General features: G+C 50.0%; 9 protein-coding genes across 9 annotated transcripts; 6 read left to right on the top strand and 3 right to left on the bottom strand.

Moving 5' to 3' along the window:
• Nucleotides 1-265: 265 nt before the first annotated feature.
• PFICI_03910 (uncharacterized protein) lies at nt 266-1,955 on the top strand (the record flags this gene model as incomplete). The annotated part of the gene is made up of 7 exons (XM_007832491.1): nt 266-665; nt 733-1,199; nt 1,262-1,339; nt 1,394-1,536; nt 1,590-1,654; nt 1,723-1,829; nt 1,881-1,955. The coding sequence occupies 7 exons, from the start codon at nt 266-268 to the stop codon at nt 1,953-1,955; spliced, it is 1,335 nt and encodes a 444-aa protein (XP_007830682.1).
• A 5,689-nt stretch (nt 1,956-7,644) lies between these two features.
• On the top strand, nt 7,645-10,155 carry PFICI_03909 (beta-glucosidase G; the record flags this gene model as incomplete). The annotated part of the gene is made up of 2 exons (XM_007832490.1): nt 7,645-7,813; nt 7,877-10,155. The coding sequence occupies 2 exons, from the start codon at nt 7,645-7,647 to the stop codon at nt 10,153-10,155; spliced, it is 2,448 nt and encodes an 815-aa protein (XP_007830681.1).
• Nucleotides 10,156-11,187: 1,032 nt separating this feature from the next.
• Nucleotides 11,188-12,995, top strand: PFICI_03908 (uncharacterized protein; the record flags this gene model as incomplete). The annotated part of the gene is made up of 4 exons (XM_007832489.1): nt 11,188-11,269; nt 11,358-11,854; nt 11,914-12,681; nt 12,759-12,995. 4 exons carry the CDS (start codon nt 11,188-11,190, stop codon nt 12,993-12,995), a joined length of 1,584 nt encoding a protein of 527 aa, XP_007830680.1.
• A 550-nt stretch (nt 12,996-13,545) lies between these two features.
• Nucleotides 13,546-14,872, top strand: PFICI_03907 (uncharacterized protein; the record flags this gene model as incomplete). Its single annotated transcript, XM_007832488.1, has 3 exons — nt 13,546-14,290; nt 14,485-14,535; nt 14,601-14,872. 3 exons carry the CDS (start codon nt 13,546-13,548, stop codon nt 14,870-14,872), a joined length of 1,068 nt encoding a protein of 355 aa, XP_007830679.1.
• Nucleotides 14,873-15,826: 954 nt separating this feature from the next.
• Nucleotides 15,827-16,978, bottom strand: PFICI_03906 (uncharacterized protein; the record flags this gene model as incomplete). Its single annotated transcript, XM_007832487.1, has 1 exon — nt 15,827-16,978. The coding sequence occupies one exon, from the start codon at nt 16,976-16,978 to the stop codon at nt 15,827-15,829; it is 1,152 nt and encodes a 383-aa protein (XP_007830678.1).
• Nucleotides 16,979-18,511: 1,533 nt separating this feature from the next.
• Nucleotides 18,512-19,279, top strand: PFICI_03905 (NADH-ubiquinone oxidoreductase subunit A; the record flags this gene model as incomplete). Its single annotated transcript, XM_007832486.1, has 3 exons — nt 18,512-18,750; nt 18,825-18,945; nt 19,004-19,279. The coding sequence occupies 3 exons, from the start codon at nt 18,512-18,514 to the stop codon at nt 19,277-19,279; spliced, it is 636 nt and encodes a 211-aa protein (XP_007830677.1).
• Nucleotides 19,280-19,924: 645 nt separating this feature from the next.
• PFICI_03904 (Acyl carrier protein) lies at nt 19,925-20,524 on the top strand (the record flags this gene model as incomplete). The annotated part of the gene is made up of 3 exons (XM_007832485.1): nt 19,925-20,137; nt 20,276-20,405; nt 20,478-20,524. The coding sequence occupies 3 exons, from the start codon at nt 19,925-19,927 to the stop codon at nt 20,522-20,524; spliced, it is 390 nt and encodes a 129-aa protein (XP_007830676.1).
• Nucleotides 20,525-21,318: 794 nt separating this feature from the next.
• Nucleotides 21,319-21,717, bottom strand: PFICI_03903 (uncharacterized protein; the record flags this gene model as incomplete). The annotated part of the gene is made up of 1 exon (XM_007832484.1): nt 21,319-21,717. The coding sequence occupies one exon, from the start codon at nt 21,715-21,717 to the stop codon at nt 21,319-21,321; it is 399 nt and encodes a 132-aa protein (XP_007830675.1).
• Nucleotides 21,718-21,848: 131 nt separating this feature from the next.
• Nucleotides 21,849-22,319, bottom strand: PFICI_03902 (uncharacterized protein; the record flags this gene model as incomplete). The annotated part of the gene is made up of 1 exon (XM_007832483.1): nt 21,849-22,319. The coding sequence occupies one exon, from the start codon at nt 22,317-22,319 to the stop codon at nt 21,849-21,851; it is 471 nt and encodes a 156-aa protein (XP_007830674.1).
• Nucleotides 22,320-25,661: the final 3,342 nt, after the last annotated feature.

Below are 25,661 nucleotides of genomic sequence, written 5' to 3'. Positions count from 1 at the left end.
AGGTAGCCAAGGTGGCGTTATATCGTGATTCCTTAGTGACCGTTTTAGGGAGGTGGATCGGCGGTTGGTCCCTGCATTCAGCGCGCGATGTGACCTGTGGCACAGTGGAGCTGAGCTGTTGTTCATCGGTGCTGACTGACTGCTGTAGCTCCGAATACCGATGATTTGGGTGCTTCAACAATAAACAACGACAAACCTCGGTGCGAGCCCATCACCCTTACAAGAGCTCTGCACCTTTCAATTAGTTTTTACTAGCTGCAGAAACATGTTGCGACCGTCCCTCATCAATCTATTGCTTCTTGCAAGCACTGCCGATAGAGTTGTGAGCTCTCAAGAATCTGGCGCACAGGTCGTCTTGGGTCAATCAGCGGGCCACTCGCCAGAAACGGTGCATCACGACTTTAGCACCGAAGAAGCACAGCAACGAATTCTACAAACCGTCGAATCGTACCCTGATCCCGTCGACGCATTTCTTGCCCTTCATCCCAATGCTGCCGCCGCGCTTGCCGAACCACGACTCCTACACGTCATCGGAGAGGATGAGCCGGAATGGATGACGGTCGGAGCCAAGATGCGCCTGAGGAGGAATGGCAAGAAGTTCATGGACGTTACAGACTATCATGACATGTACAAGGAGCAAGTCGGCGCCCTATCTGGAAAAGCTAGTGAGTAGCCTTTTCAAGCGCAAGCGACAATCATCACGAGAGCAACAGACTTACACAGAAACAATAGAGCTACCCGACCTCACGCACCAAAGATTGGTCAAGCCTCTCTTCCCGCAGGTATCGACCTCGAAAATGCACGACGTGCTCAAGCACATGACGAGCTACTATAATCGATACTACGGAGGTGTCATTGGCGAGACGAGTGCCCAGTGGCTCCATGATCACATTGCCGAAATTATTGCCCAGAGTCCGTTCCATACGCACATTTCCCTCGAATACTTTACGCACATCTTCCCACAGCCGTCCATCATTGCCCGGTTCGAGCCCAAAGTCCGCAACTGGACGCAACCTCTCACAATTCTGGGCGCCCACCAGGATTCAGCAAACTACCTATTTCCCCTCCTACCTGCGCCGGGCGCCGATGATGATTGCTCGGGCACAGTGAGCATCCTGGAGGCTTTCCGTGTTCTGGCTCTCAGCGGCTACATCCCGCAGGATGGCCCTGTTGAGTTTCATTGGTATGCTGCAGAAGAGGTGAGTATGCGATTCAAAGAATACCAATGGAGAGTATAATAGGCTAATGTGTTACAATCCAGGGCGGTCTTCTTGGCAGTCAAGCTATTGCTAGGTACAAGAAAGACTCCAATGCTGTGATTGGTGCAATGATGGAATTTGTAAGCTTTCCTTTGTTTAAGCATTCAATGACTTGACAAGCTTACGATTGCCAGGATATGACTGCCTACGTTGCCCGCAATGCCACCGAGTCCATTGGCTTCATCAAGACGCAAGCCGATGTGCCGCTCACCGAATGGGCTCACAAGCTTGCAAAAGAGTACATCTCCATTGCTTCTGATGTTTATGAACTTGGCCCGTAAGTCTTGAGATTTCAGTTCTACGACAACTACAAGACTAATTGTATAATAGTAATGCCGGTTCTGACTACATGTCATATACGAAACTCAACTACCCAGCAGCGTTCGCAAGCGAAGGTAAGTTCAAGTGCATGATCTGTAATCATTTCTTGCTTCTCTCCAGACAGCTAAACGTAGAATGTTAGGCAACCCGCTCGCTGGTGGAGGCTTCCCTGGCGACTCTAATCCGTATATTCACACGACCAAGGACACAATGGACGTGGATGACAAAATCGGCTACTTCTCTATTGATGTAAGTGCTATTCAAGATTGCCTCGGTGTAATCCAGACTAACGCACCATAGCACATGGCCCGATTCTCGGAGCTTGCCATTGCATTTGTTATTGAACAAGCTGGATGGGACAACCGATGGCGGTAGACTGTAACTTGAATTTTGACGGTCGCATAATTAATGAAGCCTGTATGGCTCGAAGCCAGGATTTGATTTTGCATTTTTAGCAAGTGGAGATTGAAGTAACAACAATATCTTACCATGGAGGATCAGGTGACGAGGAACTTCCAAGTATCAAAGAACTAACAGGAGCATCTTGGTTGAAGAACTTGATCCCACTTATACAAGTAGCTTGGCATTTAAGTCGAATCTATACAAGGCCATACGATGAGATTTAATTTTCTGGCAGTAGAAATAATAGTTTTATTTTCCCTTAGTAGTAACGATCGAATCTTGCCCACTAAATCCTCATTTCGTGCGAATCATCCAACAGGCAATATCCGCTGGTGAAGCTGTCCTACTAAACAGCGGAGTGGCAGTTGCGGTCTTCCTGGTAGGAAACTAAGTGGTGCTGAAATTCAACCTGGTGCCGGCTGGTGTGTTGAATGCTAGAGTATCGAAAAGCAGAGATGGCTTTGCTGGGAAGACTTTTACGGAGAGAGTCATAACTTTCTCGGATCGTACAAGTAAACCTACCATGTGGTTTTATTTGTTTTTCAATTTTCCTTCCTTTTTTTTCCTCACTAAGTACTTGCTAAGTTGATTGTTTTGAACCTTTGGACATCGAGAGAAAATCTGCCATAGTGTTGCTTTTGAAGTGTTACTTGCATTTCCTCCTTCACACCCACCGGCTGATTTGTTCAAATTGTAACCAACCTTTTGTACATGCCGGTTTCTTGCCTGCTTGTCCCATTTCAATTGGCTTGCTTGTTTGAACAGCCTCTGGGACATTTCTAGTCAGGTTGATTGAGTGGTCAGTAATAGTTCGACGACGTTCGAAATGCCCCTGGCAACGACACCAGAGATGGTTATATCAATACCGCATGATGTAGCCTTGGTTCGTGACGCTCTCAAACTCCTCTGACCACAAAGCAAGATAAGTTGCAACAATGAGTGACAGGGTCAAGCTTCACCAGGTTGACCGCTCCTGTCGGTTCCTCGCTATTGACATTGACTGACAACTACTCCTTGTGGAGTATTTTGATGTCTGCTTGTTCATTGGTAATAATGAGTCACGGGCCATCGATGAACAGGTATGGTGGCTAGAACAATTGCGCATCGGCATGACATTGATCAGCCTTGCAGCCAAGGTTTGGGGTATGCGCACTTAGGGGACGTCGAAAGACCGTCGAAGATGGTGTCTGGGGTTATTACTACTTCATCATCTCGCGCGCTTCTGCGGCCGGTACGATAATAGGACGGAAAAGAGACGAATTACATGCCACAAAACCAAACCTTGTACTATGCACCAATACTGTAAAATGGAGCATTATTTTGGGCAAACTGAGGGGGGGGGGGGGGGGGGAAATACTACTTGCAACATCAAAGTGCACCAAGCTTGAAACACAAACCATTAATATGTGCTAGACCGGCAAGGAAGCCAATATTGCCATTCACATGATCCGCGTATCACAGAACTTGGATTGTTCAGTCGAGCTTACTAGTTGAACCTTTTATTCATTTTCCAGCTATCCATCAAGATGACAGACTTTCTTTACTCGCATATATTCCCAGGCTAGCAATGAACTACGGCCGAGAAAAAGTCCAATAGGCATCCAATTGACTTTTCCTCCGTGTCGGACACACTGTACTCTGCTAGAATTGGACAACAACTGTCTTGTGTCCGCATGTGTTGAGGGAAGAATCCTCCGGGAATTAGGAAATACTACCACTTCTTCAACCAATGTGGATGTACCCGCTCACAGCTAATGTGATTATTTGACCGCTTGGTCTTTGTCCATTCCATTCTTGTTGGATTCTTTTCACTCACATATGCACGGAACTGATGGTGGAAACATGCGCAAGGTTTCGTCAAAGTGAGAAGGCAAACAACCAAGTCAAATAGCCGCACTCCCGCATATTCCAAACAAGATGAAAGAGTATTCGAAGCTGGGCAATATCGCTAATTTATCCGAACCTTGAATATAACCAGCCGATATTTCGAACTTGGATATCGGGAATTAGTTCACAGCCCTCATATAATTGATTCTTTGGTGCATTTGCCGACGTATGAGCCTGTTATAAGCAAGTGGAACCTGGACGACATAATCCACCCGAGACGATAAAGACTTGGAGCAACTGGATCAAAGCGGGGGATTTCTCCAAATCACCAAAGTTGATTTTCACCCCGGCTTACATAGAATGATTGTGTCTTGTCTTATCAAAGAGTGATGGAGACGGGGAAACCCGGAGGGGTGAAGGAGGAGAAGGGCGAATGCAGACTGTAGGTCATGGGATAATCAACTCCGATATGCAGACTGCAGAGAATCAATGATCCCCAAGTATTCTGCCACTCGAGAAGAACGATCCAGATATACTCCGCTATCGAATCCGGGGCAGGTAATCAGAACCCCAGCTCATGTGACAAGGTGACCTGCATCTTTCGATGTGTAGCTGATAGCTCTTCTGTATCATCCAAACAAGAATAGGACATCCGTTTCAAGCGGAATCCAATCAGAATCAGTGATATGGACAGCGGGGACATTGGGTATGGGCATGATGCTCTGCCCGAGGGCGCGTTCTGGAAGCCCAACCCCGTCCTGCCCCCCACGAGGTACAATCTAGAGGCTTCATCGAGTTGATGATTGGCCACGAGCAGAGCATATTTGCATGTTGTTCCTGCGTTAGTTGACCGAATTTAGCACTGATTAAGCACGGGATCAGCCAAGATTGGTGTCACATGAGTGTATTCAGGCTACATGCGGAGAGTCGGTATGATAGCCCATTGGGTCATACACCACAGACTGTCTGATCTACAGAGATCGGGCAATGGCGAGTACAGCATCACTCTTGATTCCGGGACCCGATCTAGGCTTCGCGCACACCATCACGATTCTCACGTGGCGTGTGAGATCTACTGCGGCTCAAAAACTCTAAGGCGGACTAGAAGGCGGGTTTGAGTCGACTGATCGTGCTAGTTTGCATTCTCCTTTGTCACCTTCCGCATTTGCAAGTCTCGGTCGCAGAGCCGCATGCATGTTATATATTTATAGGGCTGAAGCGATAACGTCTTTTTTAACATTCAAGAAATTGAACAAGCAAAATGTGAGATGGAAGACGCAATTCGTACCACTTTTCAAAATGAAATTGTTTCCTACTGTTCGACATGGAGATTTTGTGACGACCTTTTGCTCTGGAGGAGATTGGAAGAGAAAGACTTGGAGAACGGGAATATAACTCAGCAAAGTCGCAGAGAGCTCTCCTTTACCGGCGAAACAAAACACCATAGTCGAGGTTTATTTTCGTCGTCAGGCTCGTATGATGTTCACGCGAAGACTTTCTACCTGAGAGTCGAGCGGGGCGATGAACATCACACCTCGGCAGCAACAAACTCGGGGGAAAACAACAACCACCGCACATTACCTTGATATTTTTGGCGGCCCAAGAGCCAACCCACATCAACACAGTCTTGGCAAGTCAGTTGATGCAGAATTTTGTGTGGACACAACTGTGCCTTCTTGTCGGCTCCAACATTCGGTAGTGACGTAAAATTCTCGAAGCTGTGGACTTTCGACAATGGAACGGAAGTTGATGTGGATAATCGGGTGTAGTCTTGCCCGACGACTCCGCTCATCGGAATATGAGCTGGATTGAAAATTTTGAGATTTCTAAACAAGTCTGGGGTTGTTGGAAGTCCGAACCAAGAAAAGTCTTTTGCCTGCCGTGAGGTCGAGCTAATTATTCCCGAAAACACGTGGTTGCCGGCCGACGATCGTACTTTTGGGTTATGGGGGTAAAGAAAAGGGAGTGATGAATTCGGCAACCTACCTATCGATTGATTAATTGATTGAATTGTGACCGCGAGACGCGATACCAAATGCTCCGATAAGTGTACCGGTCCCAGCTCAGCTCAACAGCGGGGATATGTACGGAGTCGTAGTAGTGTGCAGTGTAGGACCTTGGAAGCCAGGGGTTTACTCGAGTACATCGTGAGTCGGATTCCGGGGTGTTGCACCTTTTAGTGACGGTTTGGGAAAGGTGAGGCGCCAATACCCGTGACGTTCGCGAAGGAAACCCGCTCCTCTGGGCCTAGTTACTGTTTGCGGACGTCTTTCTCTCCTCAGTGCTCACCGCGATTACATGGCCCGACAGGCCATTATGGGCTGCGCGTGACCTCGTCGAGTTTTCCAGCAGACGGGTTGGGACTGTTGACAATGGGGGAAAAGGGCCGAATAGGTTGTGCGGGGAGCCTGGAGCAAGGACTGGAGTTGGGAGCAGGCCTGGAGGCTGGAAATTTGGGGTGCGAGGGGTGGTGGAATCATAGTCGCATGGCAGCGATTCCCCATGCAAGCAAGCAGCTGCCAGCCCAAAGAACCCCCCCGGGCCCCTGCGGCCTTTCGCCCATGGAGCTGGAAAACTTGGGGGACGTCATTCACGTTAAACTGCTTGTAAGGTGGAGCCCCATGGAGCTTCCGATCAGAATCTATTGCATGCATAATCGGCCGCCAATGGCTAAACGTCGGCTCCTCGGGGTGAGCGCGCGCGCACTTGTTTGGTCACTCGCTCGCCTGTCGCTCGGCAGTGGATCTTGGAACTTACCCGACATCCATGATTTTTCTTTCTTTCCTTTGATTCCACCACGGCCGAGTATGGAATTCCGTCTCTGTGGTTGAAGACTTCTTTGTCATTGCCAAGATGACTGGGTATCCCGCTATGGGGTAGACATTGGGCCGCCCAGGTGACGATCGCATTTTGACAAGCTGCCTCCCAAGCCTGTCTGGGTATGTAGGTCATCCAAGCCAAACTGAATGTAGCTTGTCCAAGATTCCAAGTATTCCCTAGGAAGCTCGTCAGACATGCCATGTTCTTTCAACAGATGGGCAGTCCGTGGGGTAGTTAGTGACAAGTCCAGCGCTAATCTCGAAGAAAAAAAAAAAGAATAGACCAACAGCCTCGTCCAAGCTTTTGCCGTCTGTGCAATTCCGCCTCTATCCTGTTCTTGGCTCCCCAATGCATCGACAAGGCGAATCTGACTGACTACCCTTTTTTCTTACCTTCCAAGCATACAAACAAGACGGTGAATGCCGCCCATGTCGCTTCTATTGCCGTATGGATCCCCGGGATTTCCAGTTCTAGAGTCTTACCTACTACACTACACTTACACTATACGCTTGCTCGGCCATCCCTTTCCCGTCCAGCAGTGAAGCACTCCACTACACACTCCACAGGACTCTTTCTTCACGCCAGTAAGCTCACGATCTAGTACTTGGCAACGGTGTGATTTCGGTCCTTCTTTCTTTTCCCCAGAAAACACTTTTATGGGGTTATACTGGAGCATCTTCTGAATGTCATCGCTTACGACGCAGTCCATTCTCTCATCACTCGAGTTGGAACATCATGGATACAGACAGCAGGCTGAATTCCCGCAGAAAGCACTGGCCCTCTCCCTCTTTCCTGTAGCCCATCAAGTGACGACCCGGCGGCATGTTCACCCCGGTGCAAGCGGGGATCCCTGACCCTCGATGCTACGGCATCATTGCCTGTCCCGTAGACTTGTTTGCCCGACTAGATCGTAGAGGTCATGATCGTCTGTCTATATAAGTGCAACTGTCGTCCGCGATGTAAAACGTTTTTCTAGCATGCCGATCAGCCCCAAACGCCATAGCATCAATTCACAATGGCTTCTCCCAGGTCAATCTTGCTGTCTTCTCTCCTGCTAGCCTCTTCGGCTACCGCCCAGGACTTTGGTAGTTCTGGTCGTAGTGAAGAGGCTTTCAGCTATATTCAACCGGAGAACACTACCATCCTGACACAGTATGGATCGTCTCCCGCCGTGTACCCTTCACGTATGCTATACCCATGAAATATGCCCAATCGTGACAGAAATTCTTACTAACTTAACTCTACAGCCAACATCACTAGTGATGGAACATGGGCGAGTGCTCTGGTCAAGGCCAAGGACTTCCTGTCTCTCCTCACCTTGGAGGAAAAGGCCTACATGGTGACTGGTGCCCCTGGTCCCTGTGTCGGTAACATCTACCCTATCCCTCGCCTCAACTTTTCTGGTCTCTGCTTGCAAGATGGTCCTCTGTCCATCCGTGTTGCAGACTATGCCAGCGTGTTCGAGGCCGGTGTGACTGCTGCCAGTTCATGGGACAGAAAGCTTCTCTACGAGAGAGCTTACGCCATGGGCGAGGAGTTCAAGGGCAAGGGAGCTCAGGTTGCTCTCGCACCTGTTGCCGGCCCTCTGGGTCGATCCGCCTATGGTGGAAGAAACTGGGAAGGCTTTGCTGCCGACCCCTACCTTACTGGTGTCGCCATGGAAGAGTCCATCAAGGGTTTCCAGGACGCTGGTGTTCAGGCCACCGCCAAGCACTACATTGCCAATGAGCAGGAGACCATGAGAAACCCCGAGTACAACGACAACGCCACCCTGACCGATGTCCTGTACGAGGCTGTCTCTGCCAACCTTGACGACAGAACTATGCACGAGCTCTACCTCTGGCCCTTTGCCAACGCCGTCAGAGCCAACGTTGCCAGTGTCATGTGCTCTTACCAACGTCTCAACGGTTCCTACGCTTGCCAGAACAGCAAGGCCCTGAACGGTCTCCTCAAGGAGGAACTCGGATTCCAGGGTTACGTTATGTCTGACTGGGGTGGCACACACTCTGGTGTTGCCGCTATCGAGGCTGGTCTTGATATGGACATGCCCGGTGGTATCGGCATGTACGGCCTTTACCCCGAGGCCGGCTCCTTCTTTGGTGGAAACGTCACTACTGCTGTTAACAACGGTACTCTGGACGTCAGCCGTCTGGACGATATGATTCTCAGAATCATGACTCCCTACTACGCCTTGAACCAGGATGTCGACTTCCCCAGTGTTGACGAGTCCGGCGCGGACCTCAACACCTTCTCGCCCAGATCGACCTGGCTGCGTGACTGGAACTTCACTGGCGAGTACGGCCGTGATGTTCGTGGCGACCACGGCTCCATCATTCGCAGACACGCTGCTGAGGCTACCATTCTCCTGAAGAACGTCAACAACGCCCTGCCTCTTAAGGCCCCCAAGATCATTGCTGTCTTTGGCAACGACGCCGGTGATGACACTCAGGGCTTCCTGAACCAGGTCGACTTTGAGTACGGTACTCTGTCCGCTGGTGGTGGTTCCGGAACTGGTCGTCTGACTTACCTCTCCACCCCTCTGAACGCCATCAACAACCGCGCCTCCCAGGACGGTGCCCTCGTCCAGTACTGGCTGAACAACACCTTGATTGAGTCGTCCGAGATGCCCGCTCTGTGGAACCCCAAGACCCCCGAGGTGTGCCTTGTCTTCTTGAAGACCTGGGCTGAGGAGGGCGCTGACCGTGAGCACCTTTCCACTGACTGGAATGGTGACGACGTTGTCGAGTCCGTTGCCAGCTACTGCAACAACACTGTGGTCATCACTCACTCCTCTGGCATCAACACCCTCCCCTGGGCCGACCACGAGAATGTTACTGCCATTGTCGCTGCTCACTACCCTGGTCAGGAATCGGGTAACTCCATCGTTGAGGTCCTCTACGGTGATGTCAACCCCTCCGGCAGACTCCCCTACACCATTGCTTTCAACGGCACCGACTACAATGCTCCCCCTACCACTGGAATCAACTCCACTGGCGTTGAGGACTGGCAGACTTGGTTCGACGAGAAGCTCGAGATTGACTACCGCTACTTTGATGCCAACAACATCAGCGTCCGCTACGAGTTTGGTTTCGGTCTCTCCTACACCACCTTTGCCATCTCGGACATTCAGGCCGAGGCTCTCGTCGACGATATCACTGCGACCCCCGAGGCTCAGGCCACCGTTCCCGGTGGTAACCCTGCCCTGTGGGAGTCCATCTACAACGTCACCGTCTCCCTGAACAACACTGGCGACGTCTGCGGCGCTACTGTTCCCCAGCTCTACGTCACCTTCCCCGACAGCGCCCCGGCCGGCACCCCGCCCTACCAGCTCAGAGGTTTCGAGAAGGTCACCCTTGAGGCTGGTGAGTGCCAGACTGTCTCCTTTGAGCTGATGAGACGTGACATTAGCTACTGGGACATCATCTCCCAGGAGTGGGTCATCCCCCAGGGTGACTTCACCATCAGTGTCGGACACTCGAGCCGTGACTTTGAGCAGGTCACTACCATCACCCCCATTGCTGCATAGATGCAGAAGATGAGATGAGGGGATTGAAGGAAAAAATAAGGCCATCTGATTTAGTAATGATAATGATAGCATGAATTCAAACATGACTAATTGATCAATTCTTTTCTCAAATTCTTTTCATTCTGCACGTGCAAGCAGTGACTATATCTCAGTACCTCTTCTTTTATTTACGTTTCGGAAACCCATGAATTCCAAATGTGCACTGACATGTCTCCAAGTCCTGATCTAGGTTAGAGTGGTATACCTATGGTGGGGCCACCGTTGTGGTGGTCAGGTCATTTGACCACGGTGAGGATTTCAAGGCTGGCTGAATTTCACTGCTGCTTACTTTACCATTTACCTTTAGTGACTATACTATAGGGAGAGTCATCTGATTTCTATGAGTCCTAATTCCAACCCCGCAAAGCGCCAATCCATTCTGACTGCCGACCTGCCAAGAAGCACAACCGGAAACCAGAAGTCGGCACATATAAGGTTTGAGACTTCCAACCCATTGAGACAGCTGAACGGATTGTGGCTTACCAATGCTGCCAAAGACGGATTGGCGCCCCCCTGGTTCATCCCAAGCACCTTCTCCTCAGCCTCCGCACCGGAAGAGCCGCCAAGCAGAATCTGGGGTTATCCGGGCTGCCGGACCAATCCAGAAGCCCGCGCAGCTATTCAACAAGATTATCCAGCCAATGACCAAGACTCTTTGGCCTCAAATCATGACGCTTATCATCCAGCCTCAAGTCGATAACCTCCACCTCCGGAATCCTCGATCCACCCAGTGGATGTGGAACCCCCGGAATTGTGGAGGACAGGGTCTATAATGACTAGGGAAATCCGGGGAAATATGGGGCACAAGCTGCTGATAGTGTCAGAGGAGGAGTCTGGGGTTGAGTCTTGACCGTATATGCGGGAAATGACTGTTAAATAGAAAGAGACCAGTTTGGCTCTGTCATGACTGTCGTATGATGTAGCGTGTTTGTCAACCTCTGGATAGGACCTGTTTTTGCATATCGAGAACTTTGATAGTCTCCCGCTGCCAACATGTCGGGTTGGAAATACGCCTTTTCACTCTCCAAGGCCGAGGTGAAGGAGGCCACACCGCCCGGAACCGTCGTTTTGATTGGTGAGTCTCTCATTCCAAGACGTACTTTGCTGCAGCACTTGAGCTGGTTCCTTACTATAGAAGTGCTAAATCCTTCCAGAACATACAGGAAAGGCCGATCCAGAAGTTGGCGACAACGGCGACGTCACAATACGATTCCCTCGACCCTCGGCAGATCCAGCAGACCCTCTCAACTGGGCACCATGGCGGAAGCATACGGTCCTGCTCGTAGCATCACTGTTTGCTCTCTTCTCCAACTTTACTTCGGCCAGTCTCGCGCCCGGCCTTTCGCTATGGGCCATGAACTATCCCAATGACCCGAGACCATTCCCCATATTGGCCCGACTGATGGCAGTCAACGTGCTGTTCCAGGGCGCGGGCAACATTTGGTGGGTTCCATTGTCGAATATTCTGGGCCGCCGGCCGGCTCTCATCGCCGCGACCTTGATGTTGACCCTTTGCACCATGTGGTGCGGTCTGGCGACCGACTATAACTCTCTTTTGGCTGCTCGGATCTTCCAGGGATTCGGTAATGCTGCAGCCGATACGGTAGCGCCGGCTCTGGTTGGTGATATTTATTTCATGGACGAGCGTGGTCGTGCAATGGTACGTTGAAAGCATAAGTGGCTCTCAGTAAACACACCCAATACTAATTTTACCCCAAGACCCTGTACACTGTGTGTCTGGTTGCCGGGCCTATCATCGGAGGTATTGCCGGTGGATATATTGCCTACACTATTGGCTGGGCCTATGTATTTTGGGTTGGAACGGCTCTCTCGGCTGCTACTTTCGTCGGTACGGTCTTGCTAGTCCCCGAGACTCTTTACTTTCGGGATGAGGTAGTCGATGGAATGAGACAGGGCGAGACCGCCGGCTTGTCAAAGGAGACTGCAGCCCACCTCGAGCAGACGCCGACCCGCAGTACCAACTACCGACCTTACACGTTCGCGCGGTCCCTGGGCTTCATCAAACCTCCCGGTGGCTGGCTGCACCACTTTATCCAGCCTTGGCGCACTCTTGCTCTGCCTGGTACCTGGGTCGTCATGTTGCACTATGGCGGCCTGGTCGGCGGCATCGTGACCATTTCGACCATTGGCCCGCAACTCGTCGCGGCGCCACCGTACCTGTGGGCCGGCAACGCGGGACTCATCAATATCGGCGCCTTGATTGGCTGCATCCTCGGTGCCATCTACACATACCTGCTTTCTGACTCCCGCCTCAAGAGCCAAGCCAGACACGAGAGCCATGGCTATGCCGAGCCCGAAAGTCGTCTGCCCACCATGTTCCCGGCCCTCGTCATTGCCACGGGTGGCTTTTGGGTGTTTGGTTTTTGTGCGCAGAACCCGTCGACGACTGGCTGGGTTGGGCTGCAGGTCGGCTACGGAATGATATCGTTCGGCTTGATGCAGGTTCCTAGCATTGGCTTCAACTACGTAAGTTATCGTCTAAGAAGATGTCAGAGATGCGTGAGCTTTGTTTCCTGAGACTAACGTTGAAACTTTTTCAATAGCTGATCGATGCCTATTCGTACCTTGCCGCTGACTGTTTCGTCATGGTAACCATTCTGCGCGCCATCATTGCTTTTGCGTGGACATTTTTCGTGTCGGACTGGATTGCCAAGGACGGTGCTGCTGAAGCCTTTGGTATTTTCGGCATGCTCATGGGTGTGTTTGGTCTCTTGACCATCCCCCTCTGGCTCTATGGAAAGAGGATGAGGATTGCCACCGCCTCCGTGTTCGGCAATTAATTCTTGGAAATATTTAGTAGCAGGAAACATGCAAACATGATTAGCGTAAAATCAGCGAAACTTATGCATAATATGGCTCAAACGGTCTTTCCTTGCAACTGTCTAGCCAGCCGTGGCTGGCATTGTGACAAGTTATTTCCATATGTGATCATGATGACATGACGGATTTTGATGTCACGCTACATGCAGACGTGTCTTTGGGACAGGTTAACAGACAAGGAGGCATTTTACTTGACAAAGAAGCGAAGATAGGCATTTTAGACTAAAAAGATGACGCTCACATTGAGGCCAACATGGATGCCAGCAGCTTGAGTCTTCACCGCTCAGTGCATGCGGGCAGCCGAGAAGCAGCGAAGCAAACAGACCATTGAGCGTTTGCAAGATGGCTGGCGTTTGTATAGTCTTCGCAGTAGGCGGGGTCTTTGAGATAAAGAATTTATATTGAGCTAATATTTATACCAGTCGACGCAATTTCTACCTTCGACAATCTTCATCGACTTGGCTTGTATGTTACCTTGAAAACTTACTCGTATCATCGGACGGATAAGCAATGGCTGATCCTCCGACACACGACGACGAGTTCGTTTCATTCATCAAGCAGCGAATAGATCACAAGATCAAGCAGTTTGAAAAATGCACATGGGAATCGACGCAGATGAAGATGACCTCCATCGCCAATGAGCGTCAGGAAACCAAGAAGCAGATATATTCGCTCTTGGAAACAGCGACCATATGCTCCCCCTCGCAACAGACGCAAGAGTTCTGCCAGAAAATGGAAGCACATCTGAATGACTTAGCAAGCAGTGCACATTGCGGCTTCAACAAACGCATTGAGGTTGACGATGGAGTCATCAACATCTCGTTTGAACCACTCTCGACTGCCGACGTCGTGCCTGAAGGCAAGACTCCGGAAACAAGCTCTTCTATTCGACGCTCTTCCTTACAGGACAGCATACACGTAGCACCACCGACTCTTCCATCCAACAGAACAAAGCTTGAAGATCGCGACACATCGCGCACGGTTTCGGGCCAAAGAAAGCGCGACCGGAACAGCTCAGGGGAGCCTTTGCATTCGAAACGACGACAAAAGTCCGACAAACGACCGACAGGTGTAACCCCAACTCCTCCGGAAGAAATACACGAAAACCACCAAGGACTGATGTGCCATACCCCTCCAAACTGGCCGATAATAACGAGACAGTCCGTCGGCGAGGAGTACTTGTTCGAATTTCCTTTCGAGAGCAACAGGATATGGGTGTTAAGATGTCCACTGTGTCCAAACCAGAGGTTCAAACGTAACCATCTCTTGAATCAAAACAGTCTATTAATTCACTGCAATAAGGGTGGTCATGATGAGTTTCGAAAAAGGTGGGAAACCGACTCTTTGTATCTCATCAAAAACTGCATCATTGAAGGCATTTTATTTTCATGTTTCATTCCTTTCCATTATTATCCTTGAATATTGTCCAAGTTCTGACTCAACCTATAGTGATCGGGGCCGATATTAAATGGGCCACAAAGCACAACAGCAAGTTCAACTGTAAGTCTCGGCTGTATCATGATCTTTGAGCCAGTGCACGCTTCTAAAGTAACCGGTGACAATAGTCTGGAAAGTGCGGGATCCTCAGTTCCAGGTCCGATACCCCTACATCAACCCGCCTGATCGGAAACCTGGCGCGGAACGACAGCCAGATCGGACCGCGCCCACACCAGCCAGGCCATTGTCTGGTGGAGGACAGTCCAACGGCCCGAGCAGAAACCATACACCAAGACAGCCAAACAAGGCGGACTGTGGTCGTGGAAACCAAGTCGTGTTCCAAGACGATGTAAGTGGAGTCACTCAGGATGGCAAGATAGTCAAGAGGAAACCAAGCTAAGTGAGAGTGAATGAATATCGAGTCACGATTTGCTGACCATGGGCTCCATGTAGGCACATATGCAAAGTCGAAGGACATTCTGGAGGCAAAGATGGCCGAATTGAATCTTGAGAAGCGCAAAATTTTGATCTTCCCACATTGTAACCCTTGAAATTATGGTCTCTTAGTCAACTTTCTCTTTCTTTTTTTCTTGGCTGCACCCGAACCTGACCGCATGCTGCTGTAACAAGAAGCAAAGCAACTCCAAGCCCCTTTTACACCGCGCAAAGTCGCGATCACACTCTTGTTCCCACCTAACACTAGGTCCATCGAATCTTTTCCCGTCGGAAGAACCGAGAAACCTCATGACGCGCAAGACAAACAGCGCAGTGTGTGGCAGACGATCATAGGGTTGGCGGTAGCACTGGTCTCGGATGTGGCCTTCGGGGTCGCGAAACGTGATCCTCGCCGCGAAAATGTGCTCGTCAATGGATTTCCAGTCCTCGGGCCGTTCCTCGAGGTGGGCCCGGTGCGAGCGCAGGTAGCGGTTGAGGTACTGGCGGAAGGCTTCCTGGATCGGGCTCGCGTGGATCAGCTCTCTGGTTTCCTCGCTGTCCGATAGCCTGAAGGCTTTTTGAATATCACTGACCGACGCTAGTGTTGGTACTCTTGTTCTCGACATGTTTTTGGCGTAATGTTTGATTTTTTACATGGCGTGGTGATGAATCCGTACATTTCATAGACTTTGAATGAATCAATAGCGCCAAAGATTAATCTCTATTTCTTCATGGAGCTCTGATGCCTCATGGTAAAGTCCTCAAGGCCTTGTTCTAGAATGGATGTCTTGCTTCAGGTTTGGCAGAAGACAAAGCGCGTCATACCTCAGTGTATTAACCATTGTCAATGGAAGCTATCTGACTGATACAACGTTTGACCTGATGCCATCTTACTGCCTCATGGGTAATTAATTGAAAATCAGGGACTGAGAAGTCCTAGTTCGATAAAAGTCTCATAGCTCCAATAGTCCGCTCTGGTGCCCTCTCCATCCACGGTATCGTTTCCGGTACATTTGGCAGTCCAATAGCTGCTTCCCTGTGTATAATTCCCAAAGGCAGCGAGACCAGCACTCAAAATTCGCGCCCGATCAGCAAAGGTGTTGTTGTAGAGAGTCTGAATGGCCCACTCCCCGGTGTACACTGGAAACTTGCCGGTACCCTGCGCCGCCACGGCATCGCTGTAGATGAACTCGGTAACGTTGTTTGGTCCTATAGGACGTCCGGCAAAGTAATAAGAGTGCACATCGAACACGATGTTCTTTCCCTCGGTAAAGTTGGCAGACCAGTAGTCGGGAGTCTGGAATGAGCCCTGTAGCATCGTGGGAAGCCGAGGGTCCACTGCTTCCACGCGCTCGATCACGGCGTCAAAGTACTTCAACAGCCAGGATGCTGCTTCCTCGCTGAGCGAAGAGGCTTGCCCGACAAGATCAGGGCTATCCATGGGATCGTTGATGGGCTCCAGTGTAAAGGACTGGGGATGATCGGAACTGACGATAAAGTCGAGCACAGCGTCTACGGTCTTGAGCGACCAGTCAAAGGCGGTCTGATTGTAGAACCAGTCTAGACCGCCAACTCGCTCGCCAATTGTTCCATTGTTGATTCCGCCTGGTAACCCATGGATATCGATAATGACGTGCATGCCATACTCTTCAATGGCATAGTTGGCAATTGTCGACAGATACGCCGTCTGATTGCCGTGGTACAGCTGTGAGCCCGGGAGTTCAATCCATGCCGAGTACGTCGTGGGTATACGAAGGACCTTTACATCTCCAGAAGACGCAAGAAGATCGATATCGGCCGTTGTGATCCAGGTTGCATATCGCTGCTCGAGAACCGGCCCGCATTGATCACCAAGGTTGGCGCAGCAGGTCCATTCGTCCACAACGTCGGTTCCGCAGTTGGCGGCCCAGAAGTCGGTGTCAATAAATGGCTCCTGAACTAACCAACCTCCGAGGTTTACTCCATTGCCTTTGAAAGTTTTCCAGTCCAAGTATTGCGGAGGCTTTGTGCAAGCTGCGTGGGTACCGGGGGCGAGTGATGCCAAGCCAAGCAATAATCTGAAATGCTTCATCTTTACACATACACACAATTATATAACTTCAAGTGAGCGTGTGTTGAAAGAAGTGAGTTAACTCAGGCAGAGAAGGTCTAAAAAGCAATATAAAGGCTCAGCATCTTCTCCCTATTCGTCTCCAAGTGCTCGGGGCCCCTCCGGCACCCCACATTTGGTCGCCGACGGAGACTAGAGTAAACACGGAGCAGATGGCACGAAGCTATAGTCATTCTGAGGATATGATCAGCAAAATGCTCGAGAGGGATTTTGCCAATTTGAATTTCAAAGTCCACTGCGATATTGTCAAAGTGATAGATTCAATAAGGCACAGGTGGAGAAATAGACTACTCGTCGCACGCCAAGAAAGGCCAAGTACATCTTGGGTCCTAGGTATCTGTGATTTATTGTCCCCAAAAATGTGCCGAACGTCTTTGGTAAGCTTAGGCACAAGATGACGCAGTTTGCGAAAAGCCATGAAGCTGCCATCAACAGTCCACGTCGGAATGGCCTTGCTTCCTCAATTTCTCGTCCTTGTCGATGGAAATTGGATTCTTGCGGCGACCAAGAAGAATAACACCTGGTTTAAATGGTGGCGCGCGGTCTATTTTGTCGGAGACATGAATTCTTGATATTGTTCAAAATTTTCTGTGGTAATGAGAATGGATTGAATATCAAATCTGGACTATCAGCCCAATCGCAGCCATTCGTCGATGATCTTCAGCTCTTGATGCTCCCGAGGCCTAGACTCGGGAACTCGTCGCTGCACACAAGATTTGCGAATGCGCTGAAATGCATTGTTCTTGCCGTTCCAATTCCCGGATCATTGGTGATTGGCAAATGCTCCAAGTGGCAAGGCATCCGGTATGAGACGGGAAAGGAAGCAGCGCATTTTGATACTTGAACCCCAAGGTATAAATGATCCAACGGCATGGCTTTTGGAATACTAGAGTGGCCAAACTCTATCGGCAGGCAGATGAAAGGGTGCCAGTGCTGATGGGTAAAGTGCTGCGAGCATGGAAGGCATTCCGACAAGCCAAGGCAGAATGAAAATTCAATATGCTGCAGGTGGTAGTAGCATATGCCATCCACAGAGTGTACAAAAGCGCAAGAATAGCTATTCAAGGTTGGTGGCGGATGAGATGAACTGCCATGCGAAATGAGTATTGCATGAAGCTATTCCCAACTCCGGTAATAGGACAAACTTTGGATACCGTGGAGGAGTGAACAAGTGGGCCCAGAGGCGTTCATCAATCAGATTGCGTCGATTCTCTTTACGCGGGCATTGCCAAGTGGCACAGTTGAGAAACTGTGGCGGTGCGGGCGTTGAGCCAGCTGCAGCCAATCAGCAGCCGCCCTTTATCAATCGGAGCTCCACTGCCCGAGGTGCCGAATTTCCAAATCATCATGACCTCAAAGCTAAGCTACCAACGAATTCGCCATCCACGACTTGTCGACATTTCGAGTGCCACCCCTCTCCGCTCTCCCCCGCAATCTGCCCAATTGCACCCATCTCACATCATGCAAGGGCTCGCACGATCGACGACGACCGCGATGTTGACGACACGCTCGCTCGTGCGCCAGCCCGTCGCGGCCAGCGCCATTGCCAGAATAGTCGCGCAGCGCATGTACGCCACACCCTCGGGCCCGCCGCCCGTCGGGTTCAGACAGAAGAGGCCCCGTGCCTGGGACGACGAGAAGGAGACGACTTTGGACCGCGCTGGACGTTACTTTCTCCTGACGGAAATGTTCAGGGGCATGTACGTTGCGATGGAGCAGTACTTCCGAGAACCGTACGTGGTATCACCGATTTGAAAGCATTGGATGCGCACTTGGCCGAACGATGGAATTCTGATGGTTGCTACAGATACACCATCTTCTACCCTTTCGAGAAGGGCCCCATTTCTCCCAGATTCCGTGGTGAACACGCCCTGAGACGATACCCCTCTGGCGAGGAGCGATGCATTGCTTGCAAGCTTTGCGAGGCTGTATGTTGCTGGACTCTTGACTACGAAGCATTTTGAGCACATGCTGACAATCCTTTAGATCTGCCCTGCCCAGGCCATTACCATTGAGGCCGAGGAGCGCCAAGACGGTTCCCGAAGAACCACCCGCTACGACATTGACATGACCAAGTGCATCTACTGCGGTTTCTGCCAGGAGTCGTGTCCCGTTGATGCCATTGTCGAGTCTCCCAACGCAGAGTACTCGACAGAGACGAGAGAGGAGTTGCTGTACAACAAGGAGAAGTTGCTGGCCAACGGCGACAAGTGGGAGCCTGAGCTGGCTGCCATCATCAAGGCCGACTCGCCTTACCGATAAATGGGGACGTTTGTTTTTGCCGAATGGCGCAGAATCAGGGTAGAATGTACATATCACGTAGAGCAAAGCAAAACCGTCTCATTTGTTGTCCCGTTACAGTCATCATTAACCTTCTTTTCAATGACTGCCATGGGATTGGGCGTTTTGTTTATGGGGATTTCTGATCATCACCCAAATTTGTGGGCCGGTGTCATGATCTCCCCGTCATGGGAATTTTTTGACGATGCTGGCGTGTACAACTTATGAAAGGAGGAATTCCAAGCATATCCAACAACAAAAGTCATGTTTAATCAAGCTTTGGACTCGTTGAAGCAGTTACGTGATGTGATATTTAGGTACCAGGTCAATACTCATGACAAGCTTGAATTCCAAGGTCTCTGATTGGCTGGTAGCACAGGTCCCAGCTCCAGCAAGTACGTAGCTCCAAGTCACGTGGGGACTTCCGGTAGCGAGCGAGGCCGCGCTAAGCTCCCCCGGAGCTCTTGGGACGAGAAATTTATGATGACTTCCATTTGTTGCTTTGGAAGCTGTTCCGAAATACCGAATTCCACCAACCGCTCCCCATCAACCACCAACGCTCCTCCAACTCCGCGTCGCCCATTCTCTTCAACATCTCAAATTTTCAATTGAGTCCAAGACGTCAACATGTTCCGCACAGCATTGGTCCGTTCCGCCGCCTCGGCGTCCCGCGTCGCCAGCGCCCCCGTCTTCAGAATGGCCGCTCCCGCCACGTCGAGAATCTCTGCCTTCAAGGCTGTGCGCATGTACTCTGCCGCCTCGGGCCTGAAGAAGGAGGAGATTGAGGGTCGCATCATTGGCATACTGCAGGGTTTCGACAAGGTCAACGACACGAGCAACGTACGTCAATACCTTTCCTCCCCCATGTCTCTGGGTCGTGTATGGCTGGGCTCGCGTAGGCGGTGATTGCGGAATCAGCCGCAAGGGACGCGAAGGATAATTTTGCAGAGTTCAACGACTGACGACATCATGTAACAGATCAAGGCCACTGCTCACTTCGCAAACGATCTCGGCCTGGACAGCTTGGACACCGTTGAGGTTGTTATGGCGATAGAGGAGGAGTTCAGCATCGAGATCCCCGATAAGGATGCCGATGCCATCCACAGCGGTAAGTTTTCTTGGGAAAGAGACGATTCATCTCGATAATGGCCTCTGTACTAACTACGACCCGCGTCAATAGTGGACAAGGCTGTCGAGTACATCCAGAGCCAACCTGACGCCAACTAAATTGCCTCCTCTCGAAACTGTATAATAAATCTTCGCCACTCTGCCCTCACCCCCCTTCACCGATAGAGCGCTGGGAAAATAAACGGGCGGTCCGAAAACGGTCAAAGCTTGTATCTGAGAGAACTACGATGCGATGAGGCCAACGGTCTTTCCGAAATGGCCTGGGGCGAAACCGACAATGCTTTTACCTCGATTACTAGATGGCAAAGCAGCAAGGTCATTATGGTGTGTGCAGTATTAGGGATGCTTTGCGCATCTATTGTACTCGTGTATAGAACATTTCTCTGATCAAATGTCCTTTTCATCTTGCTCTACGCTGTGTGCTGTGGTATATTTGCTTATGATGTCAGAATGCACATGGGCCACCCTCTGCCCAAATATCGACGCGGTACTGCCTACCGGAGTTCTTCTTCGAATGGATGCTATCACGCACGTTTCGGCATCTAAAGCTCACGGTGTTTACAGGTATCACATGGGATGTTCATTCATTATTTCTCAGAGGTTTCTCTCACTTGTGGCTCAATTGGCCGAATTTGTTACATAAACCAGAAGCTGTCTTGGCATGCGTAATGTACCTGCATCCGAAGACAATCCTGCGATCTATCATTGCCATCATATGTGCCGAAAACCGTCTGGATATGTGTATTATACCATTATCCTTATACGTGTCGAAAACCCGTCTCAGTCTGTACAATTTTCCAATATCACCAAGAGCTAATCAATCCTTGTTTCTCTTGAACCCGGGTTCATCAGAACCTTTCTGCCTTCTGTCGTGAGTCCTGTAGTCGGACTTCTTAGCGGCAACGTCTCAGCTCACGCTCAGCTCGGAGCTTTTCATCACGGAGAATCTTCTTCTCCGCCATTTCGCGGCGGTAACGTTCCGGATCCGTTCTTCGGAGCTCTTGGTTACGTCGGCGTCGTGCCGCCTTGATCTGGCGTGCAGGATTGGGTACGTCGCCGTACTTGTTCAGGTAGACCCTGACCGGCTCTGTAGTCGAGCTGGTCTTCTCGATGGGTTTGGGGCTATGCTCTGTAGTCGAGCATGCTTCCTCCGTAGGAGAGCTAGAGCGGTCGGTGTTTGAGCTTGTCTCCTCGCTAGTCGTGCGGAACTCGTCTGTGACTGAGCTGGGGGTGCTGATCTGCTCTATAGTCGAGCGAATCGAGTTGTGCGAAAAGCACATGTCACAATCCATGATTGTTGTTGAACATGTGCAAAAAGGATGAGAAGGGGGCTCGGTAAGTGTTCCCAGACAGACAGCGGGGTTGACAGAAAATGAAAACTGTCGTTTATGTTAGTCGAGGTACTCAATTTGTTGTTGACAGATTACAAATTGAAGAGAGGGGAATCGACTTCATCGAGGAAAATCAGAACAAACGGAAAATAGGTACTTGCCTGGTCTCTGCGCATCTTGCTCTCAATGGTCTGGGCTTCAAAACTGCGCAATGCCGCATCGGCCTTCTCGGCCTTGTCCTCGGCCATTCTTAAGAACATCTTAAATGCTTGCACATGTCTCCGCTTCATCTCGGCGGGCTTCCAAAGTTCGTCGAGCTCCTGCTCTGTGATTTCTGGCTGGTCTAATGCGGCGTTGTAGCAGTCGATGACTTTGTGATACTCCTCCTTCTCGACTTCAAGTTCTAGCTTTGCGGCGCGCAGCTTCTCTTGCTTGCTGCGTAATTTGCGGCGCAACTTGTAGTCTATCTGCTCGTGCTCGGTGGGGGAGTCGGTCCAGACTTCGTCTGTGTTGTATGTAGTGGCGACGGCGACCTGCGCCGGAGAAACAAGGAGAGAAGTCATGATAGATGGGAAGGTGGTGAAGATAGTGAAGGTAGTGTAGCTGGAAGGAAGGTGATGAATGAAAATGTTGCAATCACAGTTGTAAGTGCAGGTGGCAGGTTGATGATGGTTTGGAAAAGATTTTTACTTGGGGATCGAAAGATCAGGAGGGGATTGAATACTGCAAAGAAATTTGAGAACAATCCAAGCCGCGAATTTCGTCAGAACAATCAGGACTGCAAAAAGTTCTCACTGGACAATCCAAGACGGGACCATCGTCACCACAATCCACTCTCACGACAACCCAAGGGATTGTTCATTCGTAGCTGTTCATTCGTAGCTGTTCATTCGTAGCTGTTCATTTGTAACTGCTTAATCACAAAGAAATAATTCATGTCGATCCAAGTATTCCTAGCCTCTATTTATCATTAATAGTAGACGATTTCCCCGCGCGCATCAACACATCATGGATGCAATCGCCATTCACCATGACATGAGAATTCAATAATCATAATATGCTATCCTACATCGACAAACCGCCATCAACAATAGGCACGCACATTGCGCTTGGCTCGGCGCCGTTTACCTGTTGCATTTTTCTCGTCAGCCGTTTGAGTAGCATGGCAGTCGGCTTTTTGCTTTTAGCTCTTGGTTGAATTGTCCCAGAGCCGCCCTCATTGACAAGTCTGGATTAAAATCAAGTCCATGTTTGTCCAGCTAGATCGAAAAGCATTTTACAAGTAATTGCGCAGTATGTCAAACCAAAACGCCAATCAAAATTGAAAGAAGATAGGAGTTTCGAATATGGACAATTATCCAATAGAAATATTGCCTAATTTGACAGATGAAATATTTTCGCCTGATTGGCCTGTTTTGTATGAAATAAAACAATCTTTGCTAAACAGAGAAGAATGTGTATGACTTGCACCCGAATTCCTGAAAATAGTATGGGCTTTTGAAGTAGAATCGGCGATTTTGATGGCCGTTAACCATGTCTTGGAGCGTGTTTTCAATGTCTTCCCGGACAGTGTCCGGGTTGATAGTTTGGCGGCTTCGGCAACCGCGAGGCCAGCGTTGCCTCGCCATTAGATACTCCTGGAGCATGCCTGCGATCAGCCAGATCAGCCATGGGCAGATCGCCTTGACCTTTGGTGCCATTTATTGGGCGACGTCCGAATTGCAAATTTTGTGAATGGCAGGTTGGGGGTCCTGGCGACAGATGCCTGTGGCTGATATGGGTAGGTCGGACGACTATTGATAGTGGGTAGTGGTGTAGATTGTGATGACGGGTGGCACAGGCTGCGGAAGGTCTGATATTTTAGTTTTGGCCATATTTATTAAAAGAAGTAAAAGGCAAACGGAGTGTCTGATAAAACTGCGCAGTGGACCGTAATCTTTTTAGACATCATCTCACCACGTTTGCGTTCCTGCAGATTTATTCTGCCGCAGTACTGGTATTCCATCCCGCCACGTCGTGGTGAGAAAAGCAAACGTCGCAATCCATGATGGCAGTGGACCATGTGCAGTAGGGATGCAGAGGCGAAGGCGAAGGGAACTCAGTCCGTCGTCCCAGCTGGTCAGCGGGGTACGTGATGCGCGGCTTGCTGCTGAGTGGCAGAATAGTCATCCCGTACATTGGCAAACACCTCTTGGAGACTTTCCGAATTATCCTCAGACCTTTTCTCGCTTATCTGCTTCGCCTCTGTGGGCTGTGTGTTAGGGACGGTGATCCGCGCTTGGGACAGGCGGCACGGTCTGAACCTCCGTTGCAACTTAGATTCTTCCGAGCCAGCCTCCTATGGGGGTACCATATGATCCAACCTTGAACAGGTGAGTCGCAACGACACCTAGGAGCCAATTGAATGTCGTCAGCGGCAATATCATGCGTCGTGCTACGCCAGAAGTCTTGCGTCGCGAATGGGCTGCTTCTTAGCGATCTTGTGGGCGTACTACACGTGATCTGGACCTTGCAACTCATGATTGCGTCGACGTCTCGCTGCCTTGTTTTGGCGTACTGGGTTCTTATTGTCCACATATCCGTTGGACTGATTCGTAAATAACTTCATGATTAGAAGCGTAGAATTTCCAGTGTAGATTGCTGCCTCTGATTGGGCTCATCCGAGCAGATGGATTTCCCACCAAGTTATAGTTGGTAGACATTGAGGAAGCATGCTTGAATCGGGAGATGCGCATATAGGCCTGGTATTCGAACAGGTCTCAATCTCGAAGCTGATTAGAGCAGCATTCGCCTTCTTGGCCCTCTCCTCAGCTATTCGCAGAAACATCTTAAACGCCTGAACGTGTTTTCGTTTCATCTCACACGGCTTCCGCAGTTGCCCTGGTGTAGCGCGCATGAGACTGAAGGTCAGTGATCCATCCAATGCCGAGAGCTGGCCAGAAGGTGTATGCTGACTACACAAGGCGACTGTGTTAGTTTCACGCAAGAAAGGTGTAAATGAAAAGGACATGTGTACCTGCATGTTACCCATGCTGATCTCCTTTTCAGCAAATGCGGTTTACTTGCGCAATATTGTTGGCCTTGAGCTCTTCAAAGCACCAGCGTGTTGGACCTCTTCTAGGCCACGAGTGACAAGAAAACGCCTGGATTTTGTAACATCTACTGCACTGATATCCAAGCAAAAGTCTTGCTATCGATTCAAAGGTGCTTGCAGCAGTTTCAACTGTGGCCTGGGCTGGCCCAAGCATATATCTTGTATGTGTCTCTCAAACATGGTGATTTCGTTGAGCACATGGGAGGAGTCTCCCAGGAGTGCATCTGCATTTGCAATGTTCTCTGTCTTCGTCGAGACGAGTTTCTTGATCATCGTGACGCTCTTCTCATTCGAAGCTCATAGTATCCTGATCTTGACATGATCAGTGGCCAGATAGCCTAGTATAATCACCAATGTGATATCATAGAGAGGGAATGTCGGCAGCAATGTCGGGCCGCCGCGGTCTTTTGAGAATGACTAAATTGATGGTCTACTGGCCATACTGTCCTCAGAAGAGCTACATCCTAGCCAATGGGAGATGTTCAATGTACACCAAGAAGCTTGTGAAAGAGCCTGAGTTGATCCTATCGATTTGCAAAAAAAGAGGTGCAGAAAAGCTATCTAATATACCCGATCAGTTGATCTGTGGTGAGTCTCATCTACGTCAGTGTGACACAGAATATTGCATCTTGATTGCAACTGGTTTCAGGTTGATGCTCGTTTGAGCAGATGAAGTTTGTACTGTGACTCTTTCAAGGCCGTCACCTTCAATCATGTAGTGACTAGATCTGGTTTGGACTTTCAAAAGCGTATTCTCTGGATCGGTTCTCTTGAGTTCTTGATTGGTCCAGCATTAGGCCGCTTGTTGTGT

The sequence above is a fragment of the Pestalotiopsis fici genome (genome assembly GCF_000516985.1).
Source record: "Pestalotiopsis fici W106-1 unplaced genomic scaffold PFICI_Scf_2, whole genome shotgun sequence".
Taxonomy (NCBI): Eukaryota; Fungi; Ascomycota; class Sordariomycetes; order Amphisphaeriales; family Sporocadaceae; genus Pestalotiopsis; species Pestalotiopsis fici.
This window is presented reverse-complemented; position numbering and strand designations above follow the sequence as displayed.